At 40.1% G+C, this 16,318-nt stretch overlaps 1 protein-coding gene across 2 annotated transcripts in view; it reads left to right on the forward strand.

The window, feature by feature from the left end:
* Positions 1 to 16,318, forward strand: part of MGAM (maltase-glucoamylase) — a 139,518-nt gene that overhangs the window by 46,927 nt on the left and 76,273 nt on the right. For both annotated transcript variants that reach the window (XM_067747213.1, XM_067747212.1), the window contains exon 2: positions 14,219 to 14,345. In XM_067747213.1, the coding sequence (XP_067603314.1) occupies positions 14,219 to 14,345 (127 nt within the window). The remainder of the gene's footprint in view (positions 1 to 14,218; positions 14,346 to 16,318) is intronic.

Below are 16,318 nucleotides of genomic sequence, written 5' to 3' on the forward strand. Positions count from 1 at the left end.
TAACCATTTTAATTCAAGGAAAAAATTACCGTTGGAGTCTGCACGACTTATGTACAGTAATAATTTGCAGCTTTTCCGTGAGATTTTCTCTAAGCAGCCTAATTAAAATTGCAACCCTCATTCACGTTCCTCGTTCTCCCCCCACCCAAGCTTTATTTTTCTCCACAGCATATTCATTTATTTTTTTGTCGCTTTTTTCCTACCCATAGGAATATAAGTCCCATGAGGGCAAGAATTTTTACGTTTTTGTTTGTTGTTGCATAACCAGCTCCTGGAAGAGTGCTTGGCACATTGTAGGAGCTTAATAAATATTGATGAGTGAATAAATAAACTGCAAAAAGACAAAGGATTGATAAACATGGGGAACTCGTTCTCCTGGCTCTCAGAGAATTTAAAACAGTCCTGTGGGTTGTAAACTTCAAGTGAATTGACTACTACAACAGATGCTTAGAAAAACCGCTTTGAAACCCCCCAGGGGCTGTGGAGACTGAAATGTTGCAGAATTCTTTCCTTTTCTTTCTGTAAGCTTCCTAACAGGAGGTTGTCTTTGGAAGGACACAGGCATCTCCCATGCATCCTCCATCCTCTTAAATTAAAAACTTTTATCATCACGAATGTGTAGGTTTTCTGTACTTGCATCATATGTGGAAGTGGGCTTTGGATTCAGACTGCCTGGACCTCAGGCAATCTGGAGTCTCTGAGGCTCAGTTAGCTCATTTGTCAAATGGGGATAATACAGTCTTAGCTTAGAGGGTGGTCATGGGGACGAAATGAAATAACGCACCTAAGTGCTTCGCCCAGTGCCACACACGTTCTGAGTACTTGGTTAATGACCCAGGTACTATTTGACGAAAGCACAATCTCACCAAAAGCCTAAGCTGGAGTACACTGCGGGCATTATTACATGGAATACAGAGTAGTGCTTACAAGTTCTGGCTGTGAGGTCCAAAGGGCGGGTATTCAAATTGTGGCTTTACTCATTATCAGCTGTGTGACATTTGGCCCTGCTAAAGCTTAACTTCCTCATCTGAAAGCGAAGATGGTAGCAATAACTCACTGGGGGTTATAACAAAGATTACATGCAATGGATTATGTAAACCTCTTAGAACGTTACTCAATTACTGGTAGCGATTATTATTAAAAGTGCACAGTTTGTTTGTCATATGAAATAGAATATCCAAAGATTGTTGACAGACTGCCAAGTAACAGTTTTTTAAAATATTTTTTCTTTGATCTTGATTTTTTTCTAAATTGCATTTCAAATTGAGATTATAGGTTTCACCACTGAGATCCATATAATTTGGGAAGTAAGGTGAATCAGATGATGCTGATGAGGGTTTTTTTTTTCCTTAAGGTTTAACGAAATGTTTCTCTTCTATAGCTAGAAAGTAATTATCGTTGTTCCATAGAGCCAGTAGCCATATTTGAATATGATGCAAAAGGACTTTTGATAGGAGGCAAACAGATTTTTAAAAATGCAAGTGATATTTTTTCAAAAGTTATATTTACCCATGTATATTAATCATTTATTGCTGCATAACAAATTACCCCAAAATTTCACAGCTTGAAGCAATGAACATTTATTATCTCACAGTTCCTGTGGGTTAGGAATACTGTGAGGTATTATCTCACAGTTCCTGTGGGTTAGGAATACTTTGTATTTCTGGTTCAAGGTCTCTCATGAGGTTGCAGCCAGGATGCTGCCCAGGGCTGCTGTCATGTGAAGGCTTCACTGGGGCTGGAGAATCTGCTTCTGAGATGCCTCACTCACATGGCTGTTGGCAGGAGGTCTCAGTTCCTTGCTGGCTGTTGGCCCTTTCTGTAGGTCTGCTTGAGCGTCATTATGGCATGGCAGCTGGCTTCTCCAAGAAGTGATCCAAGATGAAGGAGGAAGGAGGAAGATGTAATGCCTTTTGTGTCCCAGGCTTAGGAATCACACACCATCCGCTCTGCTGTATTCTATTTGTTAGAAGTGAGTTACTAAGTCCAGCCCACTCTCATGGGGTGAGGGATGGGGGGCTTGGCTCCACCTCTTGAAGGGAAGAGTATAGAAGAATTTGTGTATCTTTATTTAAAAAAAACACCATATCATGATTTTGAATAATATTAAGTTTTATTTTATTTCATAATTTACTCCATCCTCTCTCTATAGATATCTACACTATTCGCAATCTTTTGCTGTTATATATCATGTTACAGTGAAGAACCTGTATCTGTACATACATTGCTTTCCACACATGCAAGTGTATTTTTTTTAACATTTTTATTGGAGTATAGTTGCTTTACAGTGGTGCGTTAGTTTCTGCTGTATAACAAAGTGAATCAGTATGTATATATCCCCATATATGTATAGGGATATATGTATCCCCATACATATATCCCTCTTGCGTCTCCCTCCCACCCCTCTAGGTGGACACAAAGCACCGAGCTGATCTCCCTGTGCTATGCAGCTGCTTCTCACTAGCTATCTGTTTTACATCTTGTAGTGTATATGTATCCATGCCACTCTCTCACTTCATCACAGCTTACCCTTCACCCTCCCTGTGTCCTCAAGTCCATTCTCTACATCTGCGTCTTTATTCCTGTCCTGCCCCCAGGTTCTTCAGAAGCTTTTTTTTTCTTTTTTTAGATTCCATATATATGTGTTAGCATATGGTATTTGTTTTTCTCTTTCTGACTTACTTCACTCTGTATGGCAGACTCTAGGTCCATCCACCTCACTACAAATAACTCAATTTCGTTTCTTTTTATGGATGAGTAATATTCCATTGTTTATATGTGCCACATCTTCTTTATCCATTCATCTGTCGATGGACACTTAGGTGGCTTCCATGTCCTGGCTATTGTAAATAAAACTGCAATGAACATTGTGGTACATGACTCTTTTTGAATTATGGTTTTCTCAGGGTATATGCCCAGTAGTGGGATTGCTGGGTGGTATGGTAGTTTAGTTTTAGTTTTTTAAAGAACCTCCATACTGTTCTCTATAGGAGAAGAGTAAGCATTAGCTCTTTTCTAAATGTTTGATAGAATTTACCTGTGAAGCCATCTGGTCCTGAGCTTTTGTATGTTGGAAGATTTTTAATCACAGTTTCAATTTCATTACTTGTGATTGGTCTGTTTATACTTTCTATTTCTTCCTGGTTCCGTCTCGGAAGGTTGTGCTTTTTTAAGAATTTGTCCATTTCTTCCAGGTTGTCATTTTATTGGCATATAGTTGCTTGTACTAATCTCTCATGATCCTTTGTATTTCTGTACTGTCAGTTGTTACTTCTCCTTTTTCATTTCTAATTCTATTTATTTGAGTCTTCTCCCTTTTTTCCTTGATGAGTCTGGCTAATGGTTTATTCATTTTGTTTATCTTCTCAAAGAACCAGCTTTTAGTTTTATTGATCTTTGCTATTGTTTCCTTCATTTCTTTTTCATTTACTTCTGATCCGATCTTTATGATTTCTTTCCTTCTGCTAACTTTGGGGTTTTTTCTGTTCTTCTTTCTCTAATTGTTTTAGGTGTAAGGTTTGTTTGTTTATTTGAGATGTTTCTTGTTTCTTGAGGTAGGATTGTATGGCTATAAACTTCCCTCTTAGAACTACTTTTGCTGCCCATAGGTTTTGGGTGTCGTGTTTTCATTGTCCTTTGTTTCTAGGTATTTTTTGATTTCTTCAATGATCTCTTGGTTATTTAGTACTGTATTGTTTAGCCTCCATGTGTTTGTATTTTTTACGGATTTTTTCCTGTAATTGGTATCTAGTCTTATAGTGATGTGGTCAGAGAAGATACTTGACACGATTTCAATTTTCCTAAATTCTCTAAGGCTTGATTTGTGACCCAAGATATGATCTATCCTAGAGAATGTTCCATGAGCACTTGAGAAGAAAGTGTATTCTGTTGTTTTTGGATGGAATGTCCTATAAATATCAATTAAGTTCATCTTGTTTAATGTATCATTTAAAGCGTGTGTTTCCTTATTTATTCTCATTTTGGATGACCTGTGCATTGGTGAAAGTGGGGTGTTAAAGTCCCCTACTATTATTGTGTTACTGTTGATTTTCCCTCTTAGGGCTGTTAGCATTTACCTTATGTATTAAGGTGCTCCTATGTTGGGTGCATAAATATTTACAATTGTTATATCTTCTTCTTGGATTGATCTCTTGATCATTATTTAGTGTCCTCCTTTGTCTCTTGTTATAGTCTTTATTTTAAAGTCTATTTTGTCTGATACGCGAATTGCTACTCCAGCTTTCTTTTGATTTCCATTTGCATGGAATATTTTTTTCCATCCTCTCACTTTCAGTCTGTATGTGTCCCTCGGTCTGAAGTGGGTGTCTTGTAGACAGTATATATAGGGTCTTGGTTTTGTATCTTTCAGCCAGTATGTCTTTTGGTTGGAGCATTTAATCCATTTACATTTAAGGTAGTTATTGATATGTATGTTCCTAGTACCATTTTCTTAATTGCTTTGGGTTTGTTATTGTAGGTCTTTTCCTTCTCTTGTGTTTCCTGCCTAGAGAAGTTCATTTAGCGTTTGTTGTAAAGCTGGTTTGGTGGTGCTGAATTCTCTTAGCTTTTGCTTGTCTGTAAAGTTTTTAATTTGTGCATCAAATCTGAATGAGATCCTTGTTGGATAGAATAATCTTGGTTGCAGTTTTTTCCCTTTCATCGCTTTAAATATGTCCTGCCCCACCCTTCTGGCTTGCCGAGTTTCTGCTGAAAGATCAGCTGTTAACCTTATGGGAATTCCCTTATATGTTATTTGTTGCTTTTTCCTTGCTGCTTTTAATATTTTTTCTTTGTATTTAATTTTTGGTAGTTTGATTAATATGTGTCTTCACGTGTTTCTTCTTGGATTTATCCTGTATGGGACTTTTTGCACTTCCTGGACTTAATTGACTATTTCCTTTCCCACATTAGGGAAGTTTTCAACTATAATCTCTTAAAATATTTTCTCAGTCCCTTTCTTTTTCTCTTCTTCTTCTGGGACCCCTATAATTCGAATGTTAGTGTGTTTAATGTTGTCCCAGAGGTCTCTGAGACTGTTCTCAATTCTTTTCATTCTGTTTTCTTTATTCTGCTCTGTGGTAGCTATTTCCACTATTTTATCTTCCAGGTAATTTATCCGTTCTTCTGCCTCAGTTATTCTGCTATTGATTCCTTCTAGAGTATTTTTCATTTCATTTATTGTGTTGTTCGTCATTGTTTGCTTGCTCTTTAGTTCTTCTAGGTCCTTGTTAAACGTTTCTTTTATTTTCTCCATTCTGTTCTCAAGATTTTGGATCATCTTTACCCTCATTACTCTGAATTCTTTTTCAGGTAGACTGCCTATTTCCTCTTCATTTGTTTGTTCTGATGGGTTTTTACCTTGTTCCTTCATCTGCTTTGTATTTCTCTGTCTTCTCATTTTGCTTAACATACTGTGTTTGGGGTCTCCTTTTCGCAGGCTGCAGGTGTAGTTCCCGTTGTTTTTGGTGTCTGCCCCCAGTGGGTAAGGTTGGTTCCGTGAGTTGTGTAGGCTTCCTGGTGGAGGGGACTGGTCCCTGTGTTCTGGTGGATGAGACTGGATCTTGTCTTTCTGGTGGGCAGAACCATGTCCAGTGGTGTGTTTTGGGGTGTTTGTGAACTTATTATGATTTAGGCAGCCTCTCTGCTAATGGGTGGTGTTTTGTTCCTCTGTTGCTAGGTTTTTGGCATGGAGTATCCAGCACTGGAGCTTACTAGTTGTTGAGTGGATCTGGGTCTTAGTGTTGAGACGGAGATCTCTGGGAGAGCTCTCGCTGATTGATATTACATGGGTCCAGGAGGTCTGTTGTGGAACAATGTCTTGAACTTGGTTCTCTCACCTGAGAGGCTCAGGCCTGACACCCGGCCGGAGCACCAAGACCTTGTCAGCCACATGGCTCAGAAGAAAAGGGAGAAAAAAAACCAGAAAGAAAGAAAAATTAAATAAATAAAATAAAGTTATTAAAATAAAAAAAATTATTAAAATAAAAAAGTAATTAAAAAAAAAAGAAAGAAGAGAGCAACCAAACCAATAAACAAATCCACCGATGATAATAAGTGCTAAATCCTATTAAAAAAAAGCAAAAATGGACAGACAGAACCCTAGGACAAGCGGTAAAAGCAAAGCTATTCAGACAAAATCACACAAAGAAGCATACACATACACACTCACAGAAAGAGAAAAAGGAAAAAATATATATATATATTAAAAGAAAAAAGGAAGAGAGCAACCAAATTAATAGACAAATCTACCAATGATAATAAGCTCTAAATGCTAAACTAAGATAGACATAAAACCAGAAACAAATTGCATTCAGAAAGCAAACCCCAAGTCTACAGTTGCTCTCAAAGTCCATCACCTCGATTTTGGGATGTTTCATTGTCTATTCAGGTATTCCACAGATGCAGGATACATCAAGTTGATTGTGGAGATTTAATCCGCTGCTGCTGAGGCTGCTGGGAGAGATTTCCCTTTCTCTTCTTTGTTCACACAGCTCCTGGGGTTCAGCTTTGGATTTGGACCCGCCTCTGCATGTAGGTCGCCTGAGGGCAACAGTTCTTCTCCCAGACAGGAGGGGGTTAAAGGAGCAGCTGATTAGGGGGCTCTGGCTCACTCAGGCCGGGGGGAGGGAGGGGTACGGAATGCCAAACGAGCTTGCGGCGGCTGAGGCCGGTGTGATGTTGCACCAGCCTGAGGCGCACCGTGTGTTCTCCCGGGTATGTTGTCCCTGGATCACGGGACTCTGGCAGTGGTGGGCTGCACGGGCTCTTGGGAGGGGCGCTGTGGATAGTGACCTGTGCTTGCACACAGGCTTCTTGGTGGCTGCAGCAGTAGCCTTAGCCTTTCATGCCCATCTCTGGTGTCCACGCTGATAGCCACGGCTCATGCCCGTCTCTGGGGCTCGTTTAGGCGGTGCTCTGAATCCCCTCTCCTCGCGCACCCCGAAACAATGGTCTCTTGCCTCTTCGGCAGGTCCAGACTTTTTCCTGGACTCCCTCCCGGCTAGCTGTGGTGCACTAGCCCCCTTCAGGCTGTGTTCATGCAGCCAACCCCGGTCCTCTCCCTGGGATCTGACCTCTGAAGCTGCAAGTCTATTTATGGGCTAAATTTCTATAAATGGACATCCAGATTATGGATGTAAATAACTTGAGTAGCTTTTGCCAAATCTTTATTGAGCATATAGCGTTTACAGTTTGACTGGTAAATGGTGGGTGACTTTCTCTTTATAGCGTGTAACACAGTATGTTAATAACCATTTGGGAAAAATTTAAATATTAGTATGAAGAACAGTCTCCTATTTCACAGCTGTCAGCAACCACCAAAGAGAAGGAGACATGGTCACTTCCATAGGCATTCTGATAACTCTGCTCCTTGCCAGTGAACATGAGATCGCTCTTGATCTCACTAGTTAATTTAATTAAATCAGGCATGGAAGGCTATTAATATTTATGGAGTTTTACATGCAAGATTAGTATTATGGAATCTCTTATAAAGCCTTTGGGAATGTGATGTACTGGGGACAGGACAGGTATGAAAGATTAGAGCTGGGTCATTTACTTTAGAAAAACCAAGGCAATCCTTGTTGTAGAGAAGGGTACAGCCCGATTTCCTTTTGCATGTTAAGAGGGTATTACGGTGACAAATAGAGATTTCTCATCAGTGTATGAAAAAGGTTTCTTCTGCCTGAGGACCATCTGGAGGTTGTGTGAGGACACATTGATTGGGGGGACAGTGAGGCTGCAAGAAAATATCTAACAACTAAATTGAGCTGAGGATTTAAGATTCGCAAGCTGGGGAGTTTTGAATGAAGACTTCAGGGAAGAAGAGAAGGGATGTGCTTTTAGAGTAAAAATAGTGTGATTTACAAGGCAGCCTGGGAGAGGAGCCGTGAGTGGGCTGGTGGAGAATCGGACTTTGAATGGGCAAGATTGCTGCTCATAGCTCCTGCTGCTGCTTCCTAGGTTTCTGCACCTGTGTCTCAGGTACCACGTGAGTCAGCTGACACATGGGGCCATAAAGCACTTAGCAGATAGGAGTTCATATCAGAACAAGTTCATAAGGACAGCTGCCAGGAACGTGCATCTTCCACTTTACAAAGCACTGAGTAAGGTGGAGTGCCACCCTCACGGAGAGAGGGATTGACACGGTTCTTAGGAACATGCTGTTTCGTACCCAAGAGTATTTTCTCTATGGTAAGTAATAAATAAGGATATGTAATGCTTTATGATTTAAGATGTTTTTATTTGATTCTCACAATAAGAAGATGATGGTAGATAGTAATAGATATTCTTAGTTCCATTTTTACACATCAGAAAACTGAGATTCAAGAGTGTTAAATAAATTCCTTGGCGACCACAGCAAGAAATAGTAGGGCTAAAAAGCAAGCTCAGGTCTTCTCAAGCTGTGCTTAGCATGCTCTCACACTGAGAAAGAGAACTTGGGCACATAATGAAGAAGGAAAATGCCAATGATGTGTTTAGCACAGGGACCTTCTGTGGAAGAGAAGAGTGAAGTAGCAAGCAATTTGGGTGACTCACTCAAACATGACATATCAAAGCTGGTGTGAATTTTGTAGATCTTCTCGTTCAACCTCTTTAATTTGTAAGTGAGAAAACAGAGAACCAGAAAGCTTGAGTAAATTTCTTAAGGTCACCTGGCTAGTTATTTTCAGAATGAGGAATAAAATTAAGGTCTTCTGATTTTCAAGAAAGAGCACATCCCTTCTCTTCTCCTTTCTACCGTACATTGCCTTTACTGGGTAGGAGGAAATAGTGGTATTGGAATTTAAGTCCACTTAAGGCAGGTGCCATTATTATACCCTCTAAAGTGCCTTCATGGTGTACTATAATTAGGAAGTATTCAGGTTATTTTGTAAATATTCAGTCAAGGGATAAAATGTTACTGGTCAGTAAGTATTGATTCTGTAGATTCTGCTTGTAGGTATTTAGGAAGGAAATAAAGAGGAAGAAGCAGGCATAATTCTCACACCCTAAGAGCTTACAATTTGAAAAAGAAAAGAGGTGTTGTAAACCTAAGAAAGTAGACATACCTTTGGGGGAAAAGCCTTAGGAAAACTTATGCTTGGTCACAAATGAGCTGAGGTTAGAGAGGGCGCATTGATATACTGGAGATACTGGAAGAGTTGGGAGGGGTGCTTTAATGGGGTTGAAAACTTTCAAGGAGCCACCCATCCCCCACGACTCCCTCCAAATGTATTTCATTTTTCTTTATTACTGTCTCCTACTTCATTTTTGTCCCTTATTGCGCTGTCCTTAATTTACACCTGCTGTTCCCTCTCCCCCTCATAGGATAATGTCATTCACTGTTATTAAATCCACTGAACTCAAGGTTTCCCACGTGATTCTCAAACAGGAGTGGAGGGGAAGTGAATATCAAAGTGATCTAGGGAACTTTTAAAACCTACATAGAAGTGTTCCAGATGGTAGACTGATCACAGGATTTTACCTTTTTTCCTTTCCAGACTTCCCTTGACATTCTAATAAAGATGTACTAAATGAAGTGAGTCTGTAACAATATGGATGAAGAAAAGCAGACAGAACCATTGTGCTGGGGATTCAGAGCAGAGAACAGCTCAGCTCATAATCAGCCTGGGAAAGGGGGTCTGCAGTGGAGTTGGGGGCAGTTCTGAGCTGGGAGTAGGAGGGTACAGAGAGCAGGACAGGGATGTGGGGCTGTGTTCAGCTGTGGCTGGGCTTAAGAAGGGGCTGTGAAGAGTGTTGTTTTCCAGAAAGTGCATTTACTAGGATATATTCTGGTGAAGAATATAAACTATTCATTTATAAAGAGATGGTTTTCAGCTCTTTCTTTGTATGTTACAACTCACATGAAGGCTATTACTGGTTATGAGCAATCGTTACACAGGTCAGATGGAGAGGGAAGTAGCTGTATATTCTTAAAAAAAATCTCCCTGGAGATATTGATGTACCACTCCTTCACACTTCAGAGATTGATTTAAAGAAAGCTTGACTTGGATCCTTTTGTAAAATGATTAACTGCCCTCTAGCTTATATTACCTTTTAAATCCAAATTTCATTCTTTCTTTCCCTTTCCCTAGTGCCCCTATGATTACCGGTGAGGTTCCTGGGATGAAGGCACACTGTTCCCCATTCCTTCCCCACCTTTCCTCTTGGGAAACAGGAACGAGGACCCTGCAGTGCACGCATGGCCAAAGGATCCTGTGGTGGTGTTTCCACTCAGTCTTGCTCCCCAGTCAGGAAATACTCACTTAGAGCACCTGCCAGGTAGCGTGCACTGAGGCATGGTGGAGTTCTTGCCAGCCCTGTCCACATCACAGAGCACAAGGAAAAGGAAAAAAAAAAAACAATTATTAAGAAAAAGATACAGTGATAACAGACTTAGAGAATGAACTTATGGTTCCTGGGGCGGGGGTGGTGGTGGGATAGATTGGGAGATTGGGATGGACATAAACACACTGCTCTGTTTAAAATAGATAAGCCATAAGGACATACTCTATAGCACAGGTTTGTAATAACCTAAATGGGAAAAGAACTTGAAAAAAGAAAAGATATATGTCTATGTATAACTGAATCACTATGCTGTATACCTGAAACTAACACAACATTGTCAATCAGCTATACTCCAATATAAAATAAAAATTTAAAAAATGATACAGTGATTTAAAAAAAAGGAAGGTGGCATCACTAGGCTAATTGAAAGGGATCTGGATTTCCCGGGGCGGCAACTGCCGGCAGAAGAATGTCCCTGGACTCCGCCATGGCTCCACTCAGCTGCCCCAGAGCCAAGGGGATCGGTATCTGAGGCTCTCAGGCCGAGAGACATGACTTGGGGAGGGGTAAGAAACTCGTACTCACTTTCCTCTCGTAGCTTCAAAGTTAGTAGGGAGGACAGATTCTCCTCAGGGTTATAAATCTAGATAGAGTGCTTGGGAGCGAGAGAGGGAGGGTTATTAATCTGAAGTCCTGGAGGAGATGTTGTTTGACCTGATAAGTGGAGAAGGTGCTGTCGGGGAGTGTGTGTTCTGAGAAGCCGGTCCCTGGAGCGCAGACTGGTAGTGGATTTCAGCTCCACCATTTGTCTGTGGTTGCTGACAAGTTTTATACCGTTTTGACCTCTGTTTTCTCGTTTATAAAGTATCTGCCTTTCAGGGTTATACAGATATCTAATCAAGCTTGGAAAATACCTGGCACATAGAAGACCAGAAACTTAGTGATAATGATTATTAAGAGTCAGATGGTAATAGATGACACGCCATTTAGTCTCATAAGCAATGGAAACCATTTTAAACTTGTGAGGCCGCAAAACCAGTGGCCCATTAGTGTAGATAATTCTGCTCCTTCCACTCTCTTCTCTCCTCTTCTTTCTCTTTACACTTTTCAGTATGTCTGATTCTAGATACGGCTAATGTACAATTTTTCATAACTTGAGGAAATACAAGAAGCTAGTTAGGTCAATGAAACTCATTTTAGGAATCATTCCAGTGACACCACTCAACTTGACAATGGATTTGTTTACTTTTCTTTTGACAAGATATTTCTCCCTCCCTCTGGTTTGTGTACTGATTGTGACTGGCTGTAGGTTTCACTCCCTGTTGAGCAGTGCATTTCTGCATAAAAGTATGGCTCTACATAGTTTCTCATGCTTTTGGAGAAGTGCTATATCTGTGTCCACATTCTTGTACAAAACGTGAAAGACGGTGTGCCCTCCTCTAAGAGACAGTGAGGTCCTTCTAAAGAAGGACAGTAGTGGGGTCAGAGGAAGGATGTACATGCAGTCATATCTGGGCCATCCAGGGGAAGGATGTGAAGGGAGTGATGGGGGGTTTATTTACTTGCTGCCCATGGAGGGTAGAGCCACAGCTCAGTCCAGAATCAGAATTGATCCAAACAAAGGACCAAGTCCAAGGATGGAAGCACTGGGGAAGATTTCTAGAAAAGATTGCATGTGAGGCATAACCCCCATTTGAGTTTGTGCATGGTGGTCTGTGCCTTCCTGGTCAAAGACTAAGGGAGTCTGCACAGAGGCCCCGGGTGACACTGATGGCCCCAGTGGTCCCTGCTTTAATAGCTGTTCGGTTTTTCTCTCCTCAAGTCCTGTTTCTGTGTTGATCACAATACTCACCCTTAGGAACGTGGTATTTTATTTCTTCGCTCAGACACGTGCTATGTTGCTATGCTCCGTATCTGGACAAATGATATCAATATTCATCCGTCTGAGCAGCTGAGTTGGTCTCTGGGCTCTCTGGGTTTCCCTGTAACCTCCCATAGCCTGGAAAGAGTAAATGTGGATGACTTTGCCTAATCCTTCCTCACGAATAAGAAGATACTTCAAAGCCCAATTTATGGTGGATCTTTGAATATGAAGGATAATGTTTTTAGGTTTTGAACTTCATGAATCTTTACTTCAAAGCCAAATTTTGGCTTAAAGTACTCTAAATTTAGTATCCCAACAAGATGAGCTTCATGTGTTCGATCTCAGTGTTCTATATACTTGAAGAGCACACAGGATTCCTAGCGCATTGCAGAGATACTACAGTTTGTTCGGCAGGGAGCCAACAGCGAACCTATAATAGACGGGGTTCACTGCTTTTGAAACATGATTGCATATCAGAATCATCTGTGGAGGTTTTAAAAAATCGGATATCCAGGCCTTAACCCCAGAGATTCTGATTCAGTAGGAGTGGGGCAGGGGCAAGTGCCGAGTGTCTGATTTAAACTTCTTGACAAAATATTCTAATCCCTAGCTAGGGTTCATAATGAGTCTAACACAGATAAATGTGTAATTTCTGGGGTTTTTTTGAAATTAAAAGTCCTCAAGGACCCCTTGGAGCTCCAGAGGCAGCACTGGTCAAGATGATCCATAAGGTCCCTTCAGTTCTGGAATTCTAGGTTAAATTTCACAGACTCCATCCAGATTATAGTTTCTAAATACTGTTGCCACTAAAAGGAGCCAGGACTCCTTAGAAATGTTTGATTTGAGACGAGGGGCAGGAAATGTACAAAAGGAGCCTAGGTTATCATGTTAAACCAGGAAGCAGGGAAAGTGCCAAAGTGTACCAAGATCTACCTTGAAGAGACTGTCAATGGGTAGAGATGGGACAATATGAGCGTTAATAATAATAACATCAATGGATTAATACAGATGAAATGTATTTAAATCTATGAGTTCATAAAGATATTGGACCAAAAAATCTCATTGATCCCCTTTGGAGGATGCTAGGGAAACTACTCCTTATTACTGCTTATTTTGAAAACCAGTAAATAAAGACTCAAACATTTATCCTGCCTTTCCTATCCTATACAAACTGTAACTTTATGAAACAAATGATAGATGAGGGGAAATTTCTTTCTATAGGAATATTTCATTTAATAAGTGAACAAAGAATGATAAAATTACAGTGTCACTGCATCACAACTCCTAATGAAATAATGGATCGAAGAAATGCTCGCCAATGGCTGTGAACATTTTTGTAAAAAAAGGAGACTGCTAGATTTTATGTGTCTCTTGCTGGAAGATGTTGTACCATCTATGCACCATTCATGCTAAAAAGAAACCAACCTGTATCTGTCAAAACTCTAGATCTAATAATTTATAGGAAATACAAGGATAGAGAAACATGTTGGCATGCATGGAGACGCAATCAACAAAATCCAGATTGTGGGCAGATCTACAGAACAAACCTTACTGGTTAAAAAAGACTTAACAGACACAAATCAATTAGTCATATATAGATCTTACTTGTATCCTAATGGGAGTAGAACAAACAAACTATAAAATGCTTATCAGACAATGAGGGAAATTTTTTTAAAATAGTTCTTTAATTTGATGATTAAAGAATTATTTTAAAAATGTTTTAAGTGTGATAACAATATTTTGCTTGGCTTTTGTGAAATTTCTTATTTTTTAAAAAATATGCTTAAATATTTTCAGAATAAAAGATATGAAATCTGAGGTTTGCTTCAAAATAACCCAAGGTTAAGGAGACACGTGAATAAGAATAGACATAAGAAAAATAAAAGTTTTTATATTACCTTTAAAAAAAAAAGACAGAATGAGATTGGCCACTTGATAATTTTTTAATCTAGTTGATGGGTACCTGGGCGTTTATTATGTCATTCATTCCTCTTATGTATACATTTGAGCGTTTCTCAAGTTTAAAAAGTTTGCTAACCACGTGTTAAATAAAACTCAAATCTAAAATTGTTTTCTCTTTCTTTGTAGATGGCAAGAAAGAAGTTGAAAAAGTTCACTACTTTGGAGCTTATGCTCAGTGTTCTTCTGCTTGTGGTGTTTATCATCACTATTCCTCTCTTTGTGCTTTCAGCCAGAGACTCTTTGGAATCAGAAGGTAACAAGGAACTCTGGTGTTCCCCCCTCCATATATTGCTCTTATCAGAGCAAACACCTCAGAAATGGCAGGGAAGTGATGCTTTCATATTCACTGGTGTGAACGTGTGTGTGTGTGTGTGTGTGTGTGTGTGTGTGTGTATTATATGTGTGTGTTGGGGACCACCTGACTCAAACTGTGACAGCACAATAGGTATTCATTGTAGGCCTAACTCTGACACTTTCATTTCCTAATTTAGCACAGCGCAGGATTCCGCAACTGGCACTTGAAATATATTTGCTGAATTTCATTGAATAATTGTAATTTTGTTAACAATAGTAATCAACAATACCCTTATATGAAATGTAGTCAAATAAGTATATAATCAATTAAAGTACCTTCAGCCCAGGTTTGGTTCTTTAAAAAAATAACAGCTACCAGAGTTTTTTTTATTAAAAGTTTATTGAACTGTTTTATTTTAACAGAAGGGCTGGATTGTGCTGAGTTATCCATGATTTCTTATCTGGACTTCAGCTAGGAGCAGCTTCCTAGGTGGGGCACGTGATGAGGGGCTAGTGTGTTGCCAGAGGAAAACCTTTGCCCCCTCCCCCTACCTCATTTTCAGTCACACCACTTCTACTTCTGTGGGAAGTTAGATTAAATAATCTCAAAGGTTGTTCAGTTCTTAAAATTCTATGATCCTGAAGATGAAACTAAAACCCTTATGCGGAAACTGGCACAAATATAAAGTTCTATTACTCCACCACATTTGAATTGGAAACCTTAGTGAAAAGAAAACTTATTAGAAGCCTCATTGTTTTGTCTTAATATTGTTATTAGCTTATTGTAGAGTGCCCTAAAGAAATCTAACTTCCTTATGTTAGAATGCAATAAATGTGCCTTCTTTATTTTACTGACTTTAAAAAAAAAAATTTATTTATTATTTTTGACTGTGTTGGGTCTTCGTTGCTGTGCGCGGGCTTTCTCTAGTTGTGGCGAGCGGGGGCTACTCTTCGTTGTGGTGCATGGCCTTCTCATTGCGGTGGCTTCTCTTGTTGTGGAGCATGGGCTCTAGGTGTGCAGGCTTCTGTAGTTGTGGCACACGAGCTCAGTAGTTGTGGCTCGTGGGCTCTAGAGCACAGGCTCAATAGTTGTGGTGCACGGGCTTAGTTGTTCCACGGCATGTGGGATCTTCCCGGACCAGGGCTCGAACCTGTGTCCCTGCATTGGCAGGCAGATTCTTAATCACTGCGCCACCAGGGAAGCCCTATCTAACTGATTTTTAAGTCTGAATCCATCAATCAGCTGGCATAGATTCTAGCCACCAGTTTCTAGTTTGGTGGCCTCCCTTTACATTTTTTGTCCTATGAGATTTTACATTTGTATAAGAATACCATCACTCAGAAGTGTTCCTTGTCAAGGGATTGCCTGTTGACTGAGCAAGGAGAATTGAGGTTACTATGATTAGGGTAACATTCAAGAGAACAACATATACTGCACGTGATCTGTGTGCAAACATTTCGTGAACCAGCTGCCTGGGTGGAAGTACAGGACCAAAGCAGAATGTACAGACATCTCTGTAAAGGGCCATATACTTAGTACTTCAGATTTTGTGGCCCATACGGTCTCTGTCCTAACTACCTAATTCTGCCTATAATAACAAAAGCAGCTAGAGACAATACATAAAAAATCTGGGTGTGGCTGTGTGACAGCAATATTTTATTTACAAATCAGGCTGTGACCTGATTTGGTCCACAGGACATAGTTTACCAACCCCTGGAGTAGAGAAGGTAGATTTAGTTCCCACTTTGGTGAGCTTCCAATCTAATGTTGGAGTCCAACTCCTTGCTCTTGTATGCACTGTCTCATAGGGGAGGGCCTTGCTGGTAGAAGGGGATGGTGCAGGTGTATGTAGAGTTAAATACAGTCAGCAAGAACAAAATGAGGCTTTATAAAGTGAATGTGCACATTTCAGGGTCATAGAGTGAAGCCCA

Source organism: Pseudorca crassidens, chromosome 8 (assembly GCF_039906515.1).
Source record: "Pseudorca crassidens isolate mPseCra1 chromosome 8, mPseCra1.hap1, whole genome shotgun sequence".
NCBI lineage: Eukaryota > Metazoa > Chordata > Mammalia > Artiodactyla > Delphinidae > Pseudorca > Pseudorca crassidens.